Source organism: Heloderma suspectum, chromosome 5 (assembly GCF_057233095.1).
Source record: "Heloderma suspectum isolate Gila_16-S chromosome 5, 16-S_ref, whole genome shotgun sequence".
Lineage (NCBI taxonomy): Eukaryota > Metazoa > Chordata > Lepidosauria > Squamata > Helodermatidae > Heloderma > Heloderma suspectum.
Window position 1 is genome coordinate 202836368 of NC_139462.1, and position 17670 is coordinate 202854037.

General features: G+C 43.1%; 1 protein-coding gene across 2 annotated transcripts in view; it reads left to right on the top strand.

Annotated features, from left to right (window-relative positions):
- The window catches only part of KIAA1217 (KIAA1217 ortholog), a 538230-nt gene extending 527147 nt beyond the window's left edge, over nt 1-11083 (top strand). For both annotated transcript variants that reach the window (XM_084859061.1, XM_084859062.1), the window contains 4 exons: nt 2764-2883; nt 6586-8157; nt 8640-8765; nt 9445-11083. In XM_084859061.1, the coding sequence (XP_084715187.1) occupies nt 2764-2883; nt 6586-8157; nt 8640-8765; nt 9445-9960 (2334 nt within the window). In that variant the 3' untranslated portion in view covers nt 9961-11083. The remainder of the gene's footprint in view (nt 1-2763; nt 2884-6585; nt 8158-8639; nt 8766-9444) is intronic.
- The last annotated feature ends 6587 nt before the right edge of the window (nt 11084-17670 follow it).

Here is a 17670-nt window from a genome sequence, read left to right on the forward strand (position 1 = left end):
ATGTAGTTCAGCACAGCTGGGTGGCGCCAGGTTGGGGAAAACTGCTGTAGAAGAATACTTGTTCAGTTACTTTATCTGTGATAATCTATTAGAAGAAGTAGGGGACGGAGCTAGGGGAATGGAGGTTGGAGCTTCACTGCCTCTTTCAGTTTGCAAGTTTTTTTTACAGTCACTCCCTTTTAACTTTTGAAACTACTAGCTGAACCGCAAAGTGCTACATTGCAAAAATAAAGAAATAGAAATAAAAGATGGTGGTGAAAAGAACCAAGCAGAAGCTGGATACCGCTCTGATGGGGGTTCCTATTTCAGAATTGATTTTTATGTTCCGGATTAAATACTTGTGGTTGCATTTCAGCTGGCTGCAGAAGAGCCTTTGTTAATCAGATGCTCAATGTAACTATGTCTGGACATAGCAATAAACTATGGGCTAAAGTACGGGTACTATGCTTCATCGTTATGGGAACTAGTCACAGCAACCTTTGGCCTCACATGCTGCCCGCTCCCCGCTCCTCCTGCAGCACAGACCTGAGGAGATCAGAAGCTTCCATTTTCTGATTAATCGCAGTTCAGCTTTATATCTAAGCCCTAAGCCGTAGTGAACCTTGACTCTTCTTTGTCGAAACAATGCAGCTTCATGACCCATGGTTTGAAATTGGCTTCTTTCGACACACCTTTCTTAAGACAAGACACAGTTTGTCGGGGTTCAGATGTAGTGAGAAGACGCAGTTAATCAGAAGCAAAAGCCACACCAGGCACGGGGGGGCGGGGGGCGGACTGCTAGCCTGCTAACGCCAAATGTATTGCTAACATCAAATGATGCAGCCTGTGTTTTACAAGTTAAACCTGTGCATATTTTACTCAGAAGTAAACTCCACTGAGTTCAGTGGAGTTTGCTCCCAGGTAGGTGAGTGTAGGATTGCAGTCTTAGAATCAAAGGAAGTAACAGGGAACTGTTGTAAATTAGGCAGAGTTGTAAAGTTGGAATGCAGCAGATTCTCTCATCCATCCCCATTGGAGGTAATGCTTTTTTCTTTTCTTTTTTAAAGAAAGTGACTTTGGTAGTTTGTAGTATTAGCACACTTCCACAATTCGTACAAGTATATTTTGCATCTTGCCAAAATCCGAATTTTCTCACTAGACATTTTGAGCAAAGTGACTGCATCAGATTTATTGGCCAGGGAGCCTGTTGGAAGATGAAATAAACCATCATTTATGGCAGATATTGCTGGCAGAGCAATTCTATGGCCCATAGACAGCGTCTGGATGCAGATCTCCTCCTCCATGCTTGTAGACAGAGCTAGAAGCGCAGAGGATCGTGGCTCTTCCCCCCACCCCCAGCTCTCCAGCTGCCACAGAAATCTCCGTGGTGGCTCCTCTTTCCAAGGCCTCTGTTGGGGAGGGTGGAAAAGGGGGCATTCGGGTGGGGAGGGAAGGGGAAGGAGAAGCATGGATCCACTTGATCTAGAAGCCATCACCCGTCCCCACCGACTGGAAGGAAACAACAAAATTGGAGGAACAGGAGCCTCCATCTTCCTCCCGCCCTGGCTCGCTCTTGCTGGCAGGGCTTTGGATAGATAGAGGTCTCAGATCTTTAGGGCTTGCTAAATGAAGTAGCTTCCATGCCCCAAGTCTGGCTTCATCATGCATTCTGATTAAAAATCAGCAAACCCTGGTGCAGCTTTTCTAAGCCCCATGGGCAGAGAATTTCAGTGATCTAGCTTGGAAAATATCTGCATCTGGGAAGTAGATTCTCACCTGGGAAAACTCATCCACAAAAACATTCAGTCTTTTAAAGCTGGGGTGGGGAACCTCAGGCCCACAGCCCCAATCTGGCTCTCCAGGGTTCCCCAGATGGACATGCCCCTCTTCTGGCTCCTCTCCATTCCCCAACCCCCCAAATCTCCCCATATTGTCTGGTGGTTTCCTGTCTTTTTCACCATCCTTCCCCCACCCCCTTTCTAAAAGGTTACCTCTCCTAAGGCTGAGTTACCGGCAGCAAGAACTTTAAGCTACAAGATGCTGCTACTTTTAGCATTTTTGGCCTCACCGACCACTAGCATGCAACCCCTGAGGGCTTTTATGAAATTGAATTTGGCCCTCAGGCTGAAAGAGGTTCACCACCCCTATTTAGAAGTGTCAGAGGACTATTTCCTGAAAAAGGGGTTATTGTTCCTTCATTTTTGAAATAAAATTTCTACAAGAGAAAATTAAAACAAGCGTCTCCAGCCAAATTCCACACGTTCCCCACATTTTGTGATTGCAGCAGAAAACAGAAATGTAAAATGTTGCTTAATATTTGAACTTACACAAAACATATATATTTGTGGGGGGAACAGCAGTCTTTAAAAGTTGAATGGGGGGAAAACCTTGTCAAAAGCTGTGGAATGAGTCCCAGGATAAAATTAAACCACCACCACCACCAGCCTACATAAACCCTAACTTACATAACTTCATCAGACAATATCTGTGTTGATAAATCCATATGATATTGTTGGGCTATTATGTGGGGACTGGACTGCATGCCTGGCTAGGAGAAACGTGGGCTATCGAGCCCAGCCGCAAATTGCAGATCTCTGTATGTTTATATTGCCCAGATTGATGGGTTGATACATAAGACCAACACAAGGAGAAAAAAAAAATCCCACCCTTGACTGGAATGGCTCATGGAGGAATCTGTGTGACTCTCCCGCTAACAGTTCTTGGGGAGACTTGCTCATGCTTGGAAAAGGTCTTCTGATAACATGCCATATTTTAATTCTCTAGGCTTTCCAGAAGTGCTCTTACATGGATGTAAACTCAAACAGTCATGTTGAACAGTCCAGAAATGACACACACACAAAAGATGCAAGGCATGTGGCCTTAACACATCCCAAGGAGAAGAAGGTAACTGTGGCGTTTTGAACTCTGCCACATACTCTTGGCCTCACCTTCTTCCCTTGCTTCCAACTAACCTTGTGTCTTGCATATTGTTTACTCTCTGTGTGCGATGATGGTTGTGTTTTCGTTTATCTAGATTTATGACCCATCTTTGCTCTGAAGTTCTCAAGATGCAAATAACCTTTAGAAAAACAGAATGAATTAAATGAGACTAACGAGATCTAGGACAGCTCAAAACAGTTAGTGCCTGGTGTGGTCTGAAGCTTTTGGGAGATGCTATTTGTCTCCTTGAAACCAAGGAAAGGGCACTGTGTTTAAGCATAGTGATCTGAAGTTCTTAATCATTTAATGTCTTACCAATTTTGTTTACTAAAATTCTTTGGCCCTAAGAATACAAAGCAAAACAAAATCAAAAGAAAGGGGTATGTTTTGATAGAGACCCATTAAATGCTACAAACCTGTGCACACTTACCTGAGCACAAGAGAACCCATCTTGTGAACTCTGGGTTGTTTAAACCATGGGGGGGGGTTACGTGTGAACCCAGAACTGTAGGTTGTTCATGGCTTGAAGCAGCAGGCAAGAGTGCTAAAAAGAAACCCCGCAGCTGCTCTACATGCAGCAGTACAGTGCCTCAAAGGCATTTGGAATATAGGGAGTGAGCGAAAGAGGAGGGAAACAAACAACCCAGGGATTGAGAAAGTTTTTTGTTCAATCACCTACCAGATAAACCCTGAGTAGGGCAACAAACCATGGAATAACCATGGGTTAAATAAACCATGGGTTAGCATTATGTGTGAATCAGGTCAGTACCAGATTGATATTACAGGTGGAAGCCACTTTAGAGAAGAGTGCAGGTTTCCCTCACCAAAGGATGCAAGTTAAAATTATTTTAAGAGCAGTAGCAGTACTACACAATGATCGCTTCAGTGGGGGAAAAAGGGCAAAGACGCCAAGTGTCAAGGTAGTTTCAAGCCCGATGGGGCTTAAAGCTCCAAGCAAACTGTCATACAATGTCAGTGCATCACCACCTTTGGCCTTCAGGATTAGGTGTCTTTGGGGATGATATTAATCAATTCATAATAATTCTGAGACAGACTGGAGCAATTAAAAAGCTACAGCTGAAGGAACATCCAACTCCTCAGAAGCCCATCTAGTTCAACTGTCTGTCCCAAAGGGTGGGGGCATCCTCCCCTCCCACCCCACCCTTCCCAGCAAAGATCAACTAAAATAATTCAGACCTCAAGTGGAGTAGTTCAAGCAGGGAGGACCTCAAGTGGAGTTCCTGAAGCAGGGAGAAAACAGAACAGGTGACATACAGTGTTCCAAAACTGGAAGACGGACAAGGTGCTGAACTCCACACCCTTCACTTAGCATACACAAAGCAGCATTATATCCTGGGGGCCCTCACAGAAAGACTTCATGCGTATTTGCAACTGGTGAGATAAGCACACAATAAGTGATAGCTGCTGTTCTCTGTGCAGCAGGTTGCGCTCTGCTAGCTCTAGATAAATGTTTGGCGCTAATAATAATTCATAGTTTCTGGACCCTGAAAGCCAGAATATTGCTGACAACATAGTCAACTCAGTACACAATGGGTTGGATCCAGGAACTACCTTCCATTGGGAGAAGGGGAGTTCCATGAGACGAAGGTCTCTGCTTGTGGAAAGTCCCTCTGTCTGATTTTGGAGGATCTCTTCCCCCCACGCACACCACAGCTCACCCCATTCAGCAGGGTCTTGTTCTCTGTGTGGCATTTTCATGGGCCTGGAGGGGTTGCTGTGGGAAGGAGGGGGTAGGGAAGTCCACTTCCACTAGCAAAGTTGATCCAGCATAAATCTGGACCCAACTCCATGCAATGTCCACCTACATCTCTGCTTTCTTGACTTTGGCTTGGCCTGCATGACACTTTATTCATCTTTTTCTGGGATTTGATCTTATGAGGGTTGTAGTCTCTGTTACATGCTAACAAACTACGTGTGCATGGTAGTAGCAAGTTTAAGCCACCTCTTGTACACTGACAACTCTCTTTCAGCCTAATGTGTTGTGATCTCTGTGTGTTTTAAAATCAAGACATCTGCACTGAAAAACAAGTAGTTCGCTTATACCTGTGATGGCTTTAGAGTAACAGAAAAGTAATCCTGATTTTTGAGATTAAACTTTATCATGGCTGAGCACTTCACACTTGGACATCACAGTTGGCACCAATAGACTGTGATTATTCTCTTATGGGGTTTAACAGTCTTTTAATTTATATCCAAACAGTTCTTTAATTTATACCCAGTCTATATAGCTACACTTTTATTTATTTATGCATTTATGTATTTATTTCTAAGATTTATTAGTCACTCTATAGCTGATAGCTCTCAGGGTAATATACAATAAAAACACAAGTAAAATCTAATATTGTTCAGTCAAAATGGTTGCGGGACATATTCCTATTATGACAGACCAAATTGTAGTCTACATTTGGACAATATTTGCAGAATTGCTCCTTGAATAGATCTGTGCATTTCATATCTTCTTGTAGTCCTGTTGGCCAAAGTGAAGACTAGAGATAAGAAAGTTAGGGCCACCTTTTCAATAGCAATTATTGAACTCTCTGAACTAGTTACAGTGCACTTCGAAGACAAAATAGTCCTCCTTCCTGCAGTCAGCTATTTTGAAGTTGTATTTGCAAGCTGCAGGTCATAAATGCACCCCATTGCTCATGACTACTAATGACCTTCCGTGGAGTTGCAAGTAGGCGTTGGAGCTTGGGCATGCAGAGAGAAAGTACATTGGGTGGGCAGGGAGGAGGTGTGTTACATGACTTACAGCAGATCTTGGTGTAAGCAACTTCAGCAGACGTAGTTAATCCATTTTTAGCAGAAATGCTGATATTGTTGTTCTCTCTCATTGTGGGAGGAGCTGCTCACCTTCTTTGGTTGCTGCTCCTTCAACCAGATCCTGGTTGAAGTATATGTCAACTTGTTGTTGGGTCAGGGACAATATTTGGGCCTACTGCTTTTTGTAGGCCCTTTTCTACAAAGTAAGTTCAGAGCTTGGTTACATTCTTAGGAGACAGTTTGTGTGCCAGCACAGCACTTCAGGCACCCAGCTTTAGGAATTTAAGCTCCCAAAGCCAACTAACATAAGCAGATCCATAGTATTTTGGCAAGACAATCTAATACAATGATTATACCAGAAGAACAGGCTTTCCCAAGCTATATGGCTTGGAGAACTGGCTTATATGTTAGCCGTAAATATGCTAATCCAGATGGTGTGGAATCATTGTGTCCATTGTGATTTATTTTGGGCCAACATTGAGCCAAAGCTGCCTAAATCGAAGGTTTCTGTTTCATACAAAACAATTGATGAAAAAGGGAATCTAATCCAGATCAAGATGAAACAAATGTTTTACACATGGTAATCAATATATCAGGACAAAAGCTCCATGGAGGGGTTTTTAAAGGACCATCTCCATCTAGAATCCATGTTGTTTGCATATAGTTTTGTGCAGTAACATGTCATACACCGTTCTACCAGAATTTGGAATTAACCCCTGAAGAGGTACAGAAACCACTTGAAGACCATGGAAATGGCTCTACACTGATGTACAGAGAGGCACATTCACATGGTGTATGCCTTCTCTGATGTGCCAGTTAATTGGGGGGAAATAATCCCAGCCTTTAAAAAAAATAACTAAGTAATGCAACTCTTCCCCCTAGGTGTATGGGGAGGCAACAAAAGATAGTGACCATCCCAAGGACAAGACTGAAGGGAGAACAGAAGAGATGGTCTTGGATGCTTCCAGCATCACTGAAAACTCTGCCTTCAGCAAAGATTTGCTTTTGGAGAATAAGGATTATGCCCAAAAAAGTTCTCTTAAACCAAACACAAACTTCGCCGGTGTGTTAGAAAATGAAAGAAAAAAGGGGGCTGAAGAAGCACAATATCCAGCAGCAGAATCTGCAAGACAAAAGCTAATCTATGGCACAGCGAGAGAGACAGGTCATAGTGCATCTCAGAATGAGCTCCTAGAAGGTGAAGGGGCACCCCTTGTCAGACAAACAGACTCAGCTCCTCAGGAGGTCTCATTAGCTCCTAAATCACCACATGAGCAAGAAATGCCTCTTGGTGGCTATAGTCAAGTTGTACTAAGGCATAAGGTGTCTAGGAACATTACCTTAAATAATATTGATGAGGTAGAGTCACCAACTAGCTCTCCAAGTGAAGAAAACCCACCATCAGAGAACATTGCTTTCATGATTACCAAAACGGCAGTCCAGTTTCTGTCTAGCGGAGAGGTTCACGATATAGTAAACAGGAAGGGAGAAGATGTGCAGACTGTTAACATTGATTCCAAAAAGGAAACAGCATCCCAGCAAAGCAGGCAGGAAACCCCCGAAAGTGACGAACCGGTTGTTTGTTTGGACAAAAAACCAGTCATCATCATTTTTGATGAACCAATGGATATCAGATCAGCTTATAAAAGACTTTCAACAATATTTGAGGAATGTGATGAAGAACTGGAAAAAATGATGACAGAAGACAAGATAGAGGAGGAGGAGGAGGAAGAAGAAGAAAATGAAGAATCTGACACACCTGATACTCATGATGCAGGAGCTGTCCAAACAGATAGTAGCAGTAAGAGGCACACAGCTGATTATACAAGAAATCACAGATCTGAGCAGCAGTTTGAACTCCATTCTCTGTCTGTTTCATCAGCTCAAACCACACCACCAGAAGGGCAAAAAATAGACAAGATGGATCTCGGGGAATCTAGTTACATTTATGGGCCACATCCAGAATCAAAGCTGGATGCACCTGATGCTAAGAAAAAATTTAAGTTCAAATTTCCTAAAAAGCAGCTGGCTGCTCTCACTCAGGCAATACGCACAGGAACTAAAACTGGCAAGAAAACTTTGCAAGTGGTAGTGTATGAAGAGGAAGAGGAAGATGGTACTCTGAAACAACACAAAGAGGCTCAAAGATTTGAAATCCCCAGTTCTCAGCCCAATGACCCTTCTGGGAAGCAAGAGCCAAACATGTCAATACAGACCTCTAGGACTGAAGAAATTAGAAAGAATACCTATAGGACTCTGGACAGTCTGGAGCAGACTATTAAGCAGCTGGAGAGCACCATTAGCGAAATGAGTCCAAAATCCGTTTCTGAAGCCACAAGTCAATTGGAGGGAGCTTCTGTGCCAGGCATTTTCTCACCCAAAGAACCCATAGCTCTGGAAGAGAGTAACACTGATGCTGAATTCCCTCCATCAATACCACCAACTTCACGTAAGGTACTTTAGTATGAGAAATCACAACTCCAGCTGCTTTCTAAAATCTGCAATAATAATCACCGTTAAGCAAGAGGTGTCTTCTGATTGATTTGCTTCCTTTCGGGTGGCTTGTTTGGTGCATCCATCAGGTGTCTAACAGCTAATAAATAGTGTGGTTTTATTAAAATATAGATATATCTCCTGCTGATTTGGTGATGGGCATTCAGAGGAAGCTTAGCCAGAATTCTGCTGTGGCACAACAGAACCTGGGACTGACAGTTTAATTTAGGTTGATCAGTAGTGGAGCTTTGACCTCCATTTTTGATTCCTGGAATTAACACCCATGGTGTGATTTGTGATGTCGATTCTTTTGGTGTTTCCTATGCATGTAGGGCTTTGGCCTCTCACACAAAGCAGCTTGCTCATGGTGTGTGATCCTCCTTGTTACAAACGGACCAATGCTTACCCATGTTTCCCTTGTCTCTTTCCTTCCCATCTCACAGGCTTCACCCAGTACGTCACAGACCAGCAGAATGCCAATCCCTGCAGCCACAAAAAGTAGATCACAAGGAAATGTGGACAAAACAAGCAAACCACACAAGCTGCAGGATCAACGCCAGTACAGACAGGTAGTTTTACCCTAAACCAAATCTTGGGATGGACTTAAGGCTGTTTCGTGTGTGTTTTGGTAAACATGTATGTCAAGGGACCGCCTTGGATGATACTAAGTAGTGGACTTTGTCTTCCCATTGAAATCTGGAACTGGAAATCCAGGGCTTGGGCAGGGCGGGGGCATGAAAATATTTAATGATAGCATTATCCTTTGACCATGCTTGTGCATGTCTGCGGTAAAACATCTCCTGCTTTTTGAGTTTCATTCCAGTATTCAGCAGTAATTTTTCCAGGTCAGCAACAGGAACTGTTTGAAGCTTTTCAGATCAAACTGTTGATACTAACTCCCCTGTTTAACAGATTGCAACCAGCACCTATTAACCATCTGCCGAAATGTTTCCATCCTCACCTAACAACCCTGACGCATGGCCAATATGGTGATCTGATGTTTTAGTGTCCTCCTTTCACACATTCTCGTCTTCCCCTTCTTCTTGCTGTGCATTTGCTGTTGTGTAGCTATGGGAGCGGAGAGGGAGGGGGAGAGATCAAGCAGGTCCGATCCAGAAGTGCCAGATTTAGTGCAGGCTCCAGACGATTCATTCTTATTCTCTGCCAGCCTCATTTCCCAGGCAGTCCCTTTTGGTTTATCATGTATGCTGACTTAAACTGTCTCCCACCATCTTTATTTATTTACAGGCTAATGGAAGTGCTAAGAAATCTGGTGGGGACTATAAGGCTACTTCCCCTACCCTGTCTGCTTCAAAAATTCCAGCCTTTTCTTCCACCTCTGGGAAAAGTAGCTCTGTGTCTAGTGGTGATAGCACTAACCTTCTAAGCCCACCTACTAAAGCCTCTGTTCCTCCTTCTAACCCTCTCAGTCCTCCAACAGGGCGATCTAGTCATCCTGCTTCCTTAATCCCTTCTGTTTCTAATGGCTCCTTAAAATTCCAGAATCCTACTCACACAGGTAAAGGCCACCATCCTATTTCCTTCTCAATACAGACTCAAAATGGCCGACCAGCCCCTCTTCCTCCATCTCCCTTCTCCTCATCCTCCTTCTCCTCTCCTTCTTCCACCTCTCCCACATCACTGAGTCAAGGTATGAAGAGCATCCGATCCATTCACACACCCAGCTTCACCAGCTACAAGTCCCAGAATGGAAGTGTCAGCAAACCCACCCCATCACCCACCATCACCAAGGAATCATCTTAGAAGTCATATGACTGGCCTGTGCAAGTTCACCAAAGTCTTCTCAGTTGCCGATGACACTGCAACCAATATTGTAGCTGAGGAACGTGTACCAATCTTGCTGTATCATTATCAGGCTTAATACTAAACTTGTGCTAAATACTGGGTTGATATTATAAACTCGAGGCAAAAGTAGTTTTGTAAGCATTCATTGCTGTGGAACACCAGAGTGGATTGTGTGTGTGTGTGTGTGTGTGTGTTACAGGGTGAGGGTTAAAAAACTGTTACAAAAAGTACAGAGGGGCGAGAGTGAACTCAAAGTATGTGTGCACAGAAATGTATCAAGCATGAAAAAATGTATTGAAAAGTGAGTTGTTTTGTATAAAGCTATTTTTAAGTACAAGAACTAAACATCGTGTGATAATGCAAAATTATAAAACTGAAACTAAAATATTTTTCTTTTATTTTAGTGTTATTCAGATTTGTTACAGATTTCTATTTTTGTCAACAACAAAAAAAGCCTTCATGGTTACTTTCAAAAATCTTCTTTGCCAAAACATTTGATACTATTATAATGTACATTTGATAGAGTACGCTGAACACTTCCTTTGCACAAGCCACAGAGTTAAGATGGACACTGATGTTTATGAGGCAACTTTACCGATTGCACTGCCATTCAGATTATATTTAATAATTTGCGATGCCAAGGGAAAAATTGTTTTTACATTTAGGCATTTGCTGATTCCTTTTAGCTACGTCTCCTCTTCCTTTGTTTTCCATTTTATTGAGAACTGGGTAAATCATGTAGAATTGCAATGTGGATTTTTTAAGTGTACACTTCTGTACTGTTCTGTATAATGGAAAACCTTTGTACATATTAAAATATAAATATATATATAAATATAAATACTGTATGTGGCTGGGCACATAGGGTAGTTTTCAACACCAAAGGTCCATTTTATGCATGGTTCTAAAGTCTGCTTTGGAAAAAGGTCTATACAAAACAATTGGGGAAGGGGAGCTGAGGGTGGTTTTAAAAAGCAAATTGTGTGCAAAACTAGAGTGCTGTTTTGTAAATATCTTATTTGTACAACTACAAAATATAATATACAGATGAAAAAAAACCCTTTGCAAAAATAAAGGGCTGCATGCTTAAATTTTGGTATTATTTTGTGACAAATAAATTATTTCTTAATGTTTATGATGGTCCACATGCAGCAGTGCACATGATCCAGCATTTCAAAGTCCCATTGATTTCAACTGGGAGAACTCAGCTTGTGTTTAATCTGCCCCTTTGAAATCAAAGAGATTTAAAAGTGTTTCGCTTTGGTGGATAATGCCCACTGTTTCTACTGCAAATATGTTACTTGTAAAAGTGAGCAGCTTGATGCATTGATCAGAGCTACAGGTCGTAACCTATATGGGCTGTGCTTTATCAAACTATTGCTGAAGCAGCATCATACACTGGTACAGAGAAGAATTGTTTTCACACCAAATAACCTATTTCTGATCAACTATTATTATTATTATTATTATTATATTATTATTATTTATCTCTATACCGCCCCATAGCTGAAGCTCTCTGGGCGGTTTACAAAAGTTAAGTACATTTAGTACATTTAGAAGTGGCAGTGTAGTGTAGTGTCCATTTTGGGACCCCAGGAGGATCTGAGATTCTGCACCCCTCCTATAGATTGTGAGCCAGGAAGTCATGAGTTTTAATTTCACATCACTCATAAACTCAGTAAGTAGGGTTAGGGAATCCACTGTCTCTGGACCTCTGCCATTCGGTCCATTGCATGGAAATAATACTTGACTAATCTACTGAGCTAATATGCATTTTTAAGAAGTGCTTTATTTGATATTATAATTCTAAGCAAGTGACATTAAATGTTTGTCAAGCTACTAAAATGTGGCTTATTAGGGGCACTTCATACATCACCACAGAAGCATGGTTGCTCCTTCAGTATGATGGGAAATTCATGCAGTTATCATAACTTCTGTAAGAGGCTTACCCCAGGAATCAACACAGTATGGTGAAAGCCTCCATGTTGGTATTGATGGAGCCCAGGAAGCATTGGAATGGATACTTTCCATCTAGGCAGTGAGCTCACTGCAGGTAAGAGTGGTATTCTTTATGGGCAACAAATGCTGGGTATTATGTCACTCCATCATGACACTGCTATTATAGTTCTGGTAAAAACCTTTCAATCAGGAGGGGAAAGCTACACATATAAAGTAGCATTTTCTTGATATTCTTGAGGTCTTTGGAAAGATGTTCTCTGATGGGTGAACATTCCCACTGAATTGTTATCCCACTGAAAATTCTTTGAAAGTCAGCAAAGTCATAGTTTACTGCAGGGCTGAGCAGACATCAGGCTTCAGTTACTTTGTTTTTTACTAGGATGTTAAGAACCATTAACTGGAATATGGTGAAAGCCTCCATGTTGGTATCAATGGAGCCCAGGAAGCAGTGGAATGGATACTTTCAAACTAGGTGATGAGCTCACTGCAGGTGTCAAAAGTGGTATTCTTTAGCAGCAGCTACAACGTAGGAACTTATCAAGTGGCTTCTCCATTTTCGAAACCTCTTTTTCAGACACATTGGACGTGTTCTAACGATTTATTTAGCCTTTATTTTAGGACCACCATTTGTGATATTTTTCCTACACAGAGACGATGGTGGATGAACAACACACACTGAAACATAGCAAGCTGCCTTCTACGGAGTCAGAGCGCTGGTCCATCTGGCCCACTAGTGTTGATACTGACTGGCAGTGGCTCTTCAGGGATTGAGGCAGGAATTTTTCTAGCCCTACCTGGAAATGCCAGGGATCAAACCTGGGCTTTCTGCATGCCAAGCAGACACTCTGCCACTGAGCCATGGCTCCTCCCATAAAATAAACACACGCGCATGTATATATTCGGGGGTAGGCATGACCATTGGCTATCCTGGCAGAGATTTATGGAAATTTTCAGCCAAACATCTGGAGGACACCAGATTGCCTAACCCTGGTTGATGTTGCAACGGTTACTCCTGTTGGGAAGCTGATACCCAGTGCAGCTGTCCAGTTGTGTTTACGTCCATCAAGACCCACGTGTTCTTCACATATCATCACCAGTCCCCATCACTGAGATTGCTTCTATCGTGTGTGAATTGACCTTGGCTTGGAATCTCCAACCTGTGGCTGTCTCTACTCCCGTAGCATCCACCCATGCTGTCCTGCTTTTGTAACATCCTGCAATAGCTCTCTGCTAGTGCTGAATACTGCAAGTGGTGAGAATATGCTGCATTGATACTTCTGACATCCTCTCTACTTATTTGTTGTCACTCCAACAGCCAAGCCTACTTACGCTTAGAAACAAGTCAATCAATAAAAGTTCTTTGCAGCACTGGATAATGCACACTGACAGTCATAAAGCCAGCTCTGTAATGGCCACTCAGGAGAATGGTTTTGTTGAGAGATACATATATTGCACAAGCACTGGCCTGGAAAGCTATATTTTCAACACATTTTATGACCAGTGAATTTAAACACTTCCTCCAATCCAGCTGAGTGGTGACTAAGTACAATCCTATGCATAGCAACTAAGAAGTCCCATTAAGTTCAATGGGGCTTACTCTCAGGTGTGTATAGGATAATAGCCTTAGTCCCATTGAAAGCAATGGGACTCAAGTTAGGCATGCCTAACTTTCCCCATTGCTTTCAAAAGGGCTCAAGTCATGAGTAACTCTAGCTGGATCAGGACCTATATGAATAAAGGGATCCTCACATGCCACATCACAAACAAAGTTTCATAGCTTATGTTTTTAAGGGCCTAGTACTGCATTACTTAAACATAAAGTTATTAAGGTCAGACTGATGGCCAAGAGGTGCTTAACGAGTTCTGTATTTGAAAAATGGGGTCTCTTACATACTGCTAAGCCAGCCAAAAAGACTTTCATAACCTAAGTGAAGTTCCTTACATGCCAGTGAGACCAAAACGTAAGCTACACTGGACCCTGGAAACAATAGTAAGCAAGCATTGTAAGGCTGGAATACAAATTACTAGGAAATAGCATTTATTGGGGTGGGGGGAGAGAACCTCCAGTGCTCATTTATCCAGAGTTGAACCTAGATTTAGGCATGTGCAACTGGACAGGAGGAAGCAGACCGTTCCTGCCCCTGAAAATGCAGCACAGAGGGTCAGAATGAGCAGCAGTGCTGGAGGAAGAAGGGGGGAGTCCTCAAATATTAGGCAGACGCAACTTCTGTGAGGGCAGCCTTTACTGGAAGATAGGTTCTAAGCTGCTGCTGCTATTCTTCCAGCAATGTGTAAAACTACATTAGGGCACAATCCTGTGTGTATTTAGACAGAAAAAGTCCCCAGCATGGCTGGCTGGGGAATGCTTGACTTGCAGGCCTTTTTTCTGTATAGGATTGTGCCCTTAATTCATTTAAGGATCTACGTCGCTGCTGCTGCTGCTGCCACCACCAGAAAAGGCTACCACAGAGCAAACCCCATCCAACTGATCCTGTTCTTGGAAGCAAAGCTTTATAGAGACCTGGAAGGTCATTGGGATACTGGAAAATCAAGGAGCGGTAGAGGGCATATGTGACATTTCGGGAAAAGGTGGGTAAAATTTCACAAATTTCCAGTTGTTCAGCATTATAACCAGCCATCACTCCAAAGCTTTATTGATGCAAAATATTTATATCCTCGCTCTTCATCACATTCAACGCAATTCTAAATGTCTAAATTCATAAAGCATAAAACTATTAAAATCTGTACCCACCAGCACAGTACTAGCAAGACGAACTCATAGATCAAGCACCAGCCCTGTGGCCAAGTGCTCCCCTGAACAGATGCATCTTGCAGCATTTCCTGAAGGCCTCATGGAGGTGCTCAAACAAGCTACCTCCGGGTGATTGTTCCATAGCCCCATGGCCAAAACAGCCCTGCCCCTTGTAAGTGACAGCCTCATCTCACCAACAGATGCCAAACAGGGTGGCAAGGTATCCTGCTTTACAGCGGACTGTCCTCTATTTGAAGGGCTGTCCAGTCCAAGTCGGGTTTAAAAAGAGAGACCCTTAGTTTCTCCCTGGTTAGCAGTCTAAGCAGGCACACTGGTCACACTTCCCCATATGGTGAGATGCATTGTGTTTCTGTTTAAATTATAGGAAGTATCTCTACACTTGCATCAATATACATACGTTAACTGTGCAAATTTAATGCGAATGTGTCTTCTTTTTTTCTCAATATACAAGTGGCCACCCTATAACCAGTGCAGGGCCTTAACAGGTGCTAGACATCACCTGTTAAGAGAAAGAGGAATCTCTTGAGGCACATGGAAGCTATACTATTCCAAAGCGAGAGACTTTATTTGCGCTTATACAACCCATCAGTAATCAGGTTAATTTGTACATGCCCCCACCCCACACACCATCTGATTACTTCATTTATTTGGCTGCAAATGTATTTACTGGTACACAGTTCTGGGACAGTGCACGAGATGAACCATTCAGCTTACCTACAGAAAACATTTTATAAGGATGTGTATGACAGGCAAACCTTTATTTAATGAGATGAAATTTTGAGTTATATTTCTTATGTTCTTGACAAAGAGTTAGAGCAATTAGGGGACTAAGGTAATGTGAGCGTTATCCCTTCTGCAGATTGTAGATAATAGTCAGTTCTCAACAACATCCAAAAGGACCTAGTCAGCCAAATTCACTCAAATTCATGTCACCAAAAAACAACCCCCCCCCCCCGAAAATGTAGGTATCAGTAGGAAAAGATAACATGAGTTGTTAATGAAGAGTTCAGGAACCTAAAAACCTGGCATATTGATCTTCAAGGAGCTTCCCATCGCAGATAAAAAACCTTGTTCGAAGTTTAAAGTAGCTCACGCCCAATTGTTCCCAATTCTTACCAGCTGGTGCTCTGTGATATAGTATCGTGAACAATTGTGTGTCTAGAGCGTTAGCGACATAAAAATGCTTGCAAAACACTAGCATGTGCAGCTGTTGGGCCAACAGTGCTTTAAGACTAACCTAAATAATTTAGGTTAAGTGGAACTGCACCACTTAAGGCTGAAGATTTGCATGTAGAAGTGTTCTTTTGTGCAAAAAAGAAGTATCTATGAAAGCCTAACATGCCAAAATGAAAGTAGGGAGGCTCCAATGACCCTCTGACTCATTGTAAAAATGTGTGACAGGAGCCATGGGGACTAACCCCAGCCCCACCGCTGAGGTGTGCCATGGCCATAACCCCCCCCCCCCCCCGCCCGGCCAATGCCTGCAGCAGAAACACTATCTTGCCATCTGCACATTCAGGGTGGGAAAGGGGTCTCCACATATATCTATGTACGCACATAGAATTTGGCCCAATCAGGGTCTTTCCTCACATGGAGTTCTATGCATGTACATCAGTTTTCCCACATGGTCCAAATGGGCCAGGCAGCAGGGAAGTGTTTCCATTGGGGTGTGGCCATGCGGCACATCAGTGGTGGGGGCGGGGTTAACCTGGAGAGTCCCACAATCCCTTCAAGCATTCTGTCAACATGTATGAGAGGAGGGTGTCACATGAACCTCCGAGGGGCCTAATGTATCCTTCTCCCTGACATGTTAGTGTTCTAAGCAGTTCTAAAACCTGAAGTGATTCTTTTGGAACCAGCTCTGCTGCTAGAAGCTGGTGCTGAGAGAACAAAAGTGGATCGCAGATCATGAGCTGTCAAATGACCCCATTGCGTTCCGCTTGAGCTCCCTCCCTGAAAAGAGGAAAAGCGGCAAGAACAGGAGCGAGATCAATGAAAGATAATGGAACTCAGATGAGAGGAGAAGGAGGGGGAAAGGGGAGGGGGGAAAGGAAGCGGGTAAAAAGGGGGGGTTGTTATCCTGCATTTAAAAAGGAAGCAGAAAGCCCCATTTTAAATGCAGGATTTGGGGCTGGTGTAGAGATGCCCAAGATGAATAGCTCAGCATTGATTGCACCAGTCTTCTGGAATCATAAGACAGGTGCTCTCAGCTCTGAAAAGTTTCCTTCATTGAAGGCAATGCTTCCCATTACTTCAAAGATGCTAATACTTGTATACTAGGCTGTACACCCACCTTCATGCTTCACCTACTGGAGCTATCCAGAGGAAAACGGAAGGCAATCAGCCATCAACTGTTTTCTATCTGCTTACCAAAAGATAGGAACTGCTACAAAACAAAAAATATTGTAAGTGAAACCTGTGACAGTTCTGCTGTATTGCACAGTGCACCGCCACTGCTCAGAATGTGGCTTTCAGAACATTGGCTTGTGCAAACCGTAGCACAGTGGCTGAGAGATCCAGGTTTTGAGCAGTGTCATTCTAGATGGACATCACACCTGCACCAGGCCCCATAAACCCTCTGGGTGGCCCTGCAAAACTGATTGCGGGAGGTGGGGGCACCAAAGGCATTCCTCGCCCAGGGTGCTATTTATCATAGCCAGCCCTGATTGGCACTCATGGAGACCTTTTAAAACCCTGATTGCTGTGGGGAAGGAGTGACATGCACATGACTGTGTGTGTGGGTGGAACATGGAAAGTCATGTTGGGGCTGAATGCCAGCAGTGGGTGGCCCCACCCACTGCTGGCATGCAGCCCCCAACATGCTTGCCCAGAACTAATTCAGCTCTCAGATGGAAAAAGGTTCCCCGCTCATCCTACAGCTTTGATTTTAAGAGAAATGAAGGATTTTTTCAAAAGCAAAAATGATGACTTCCTAA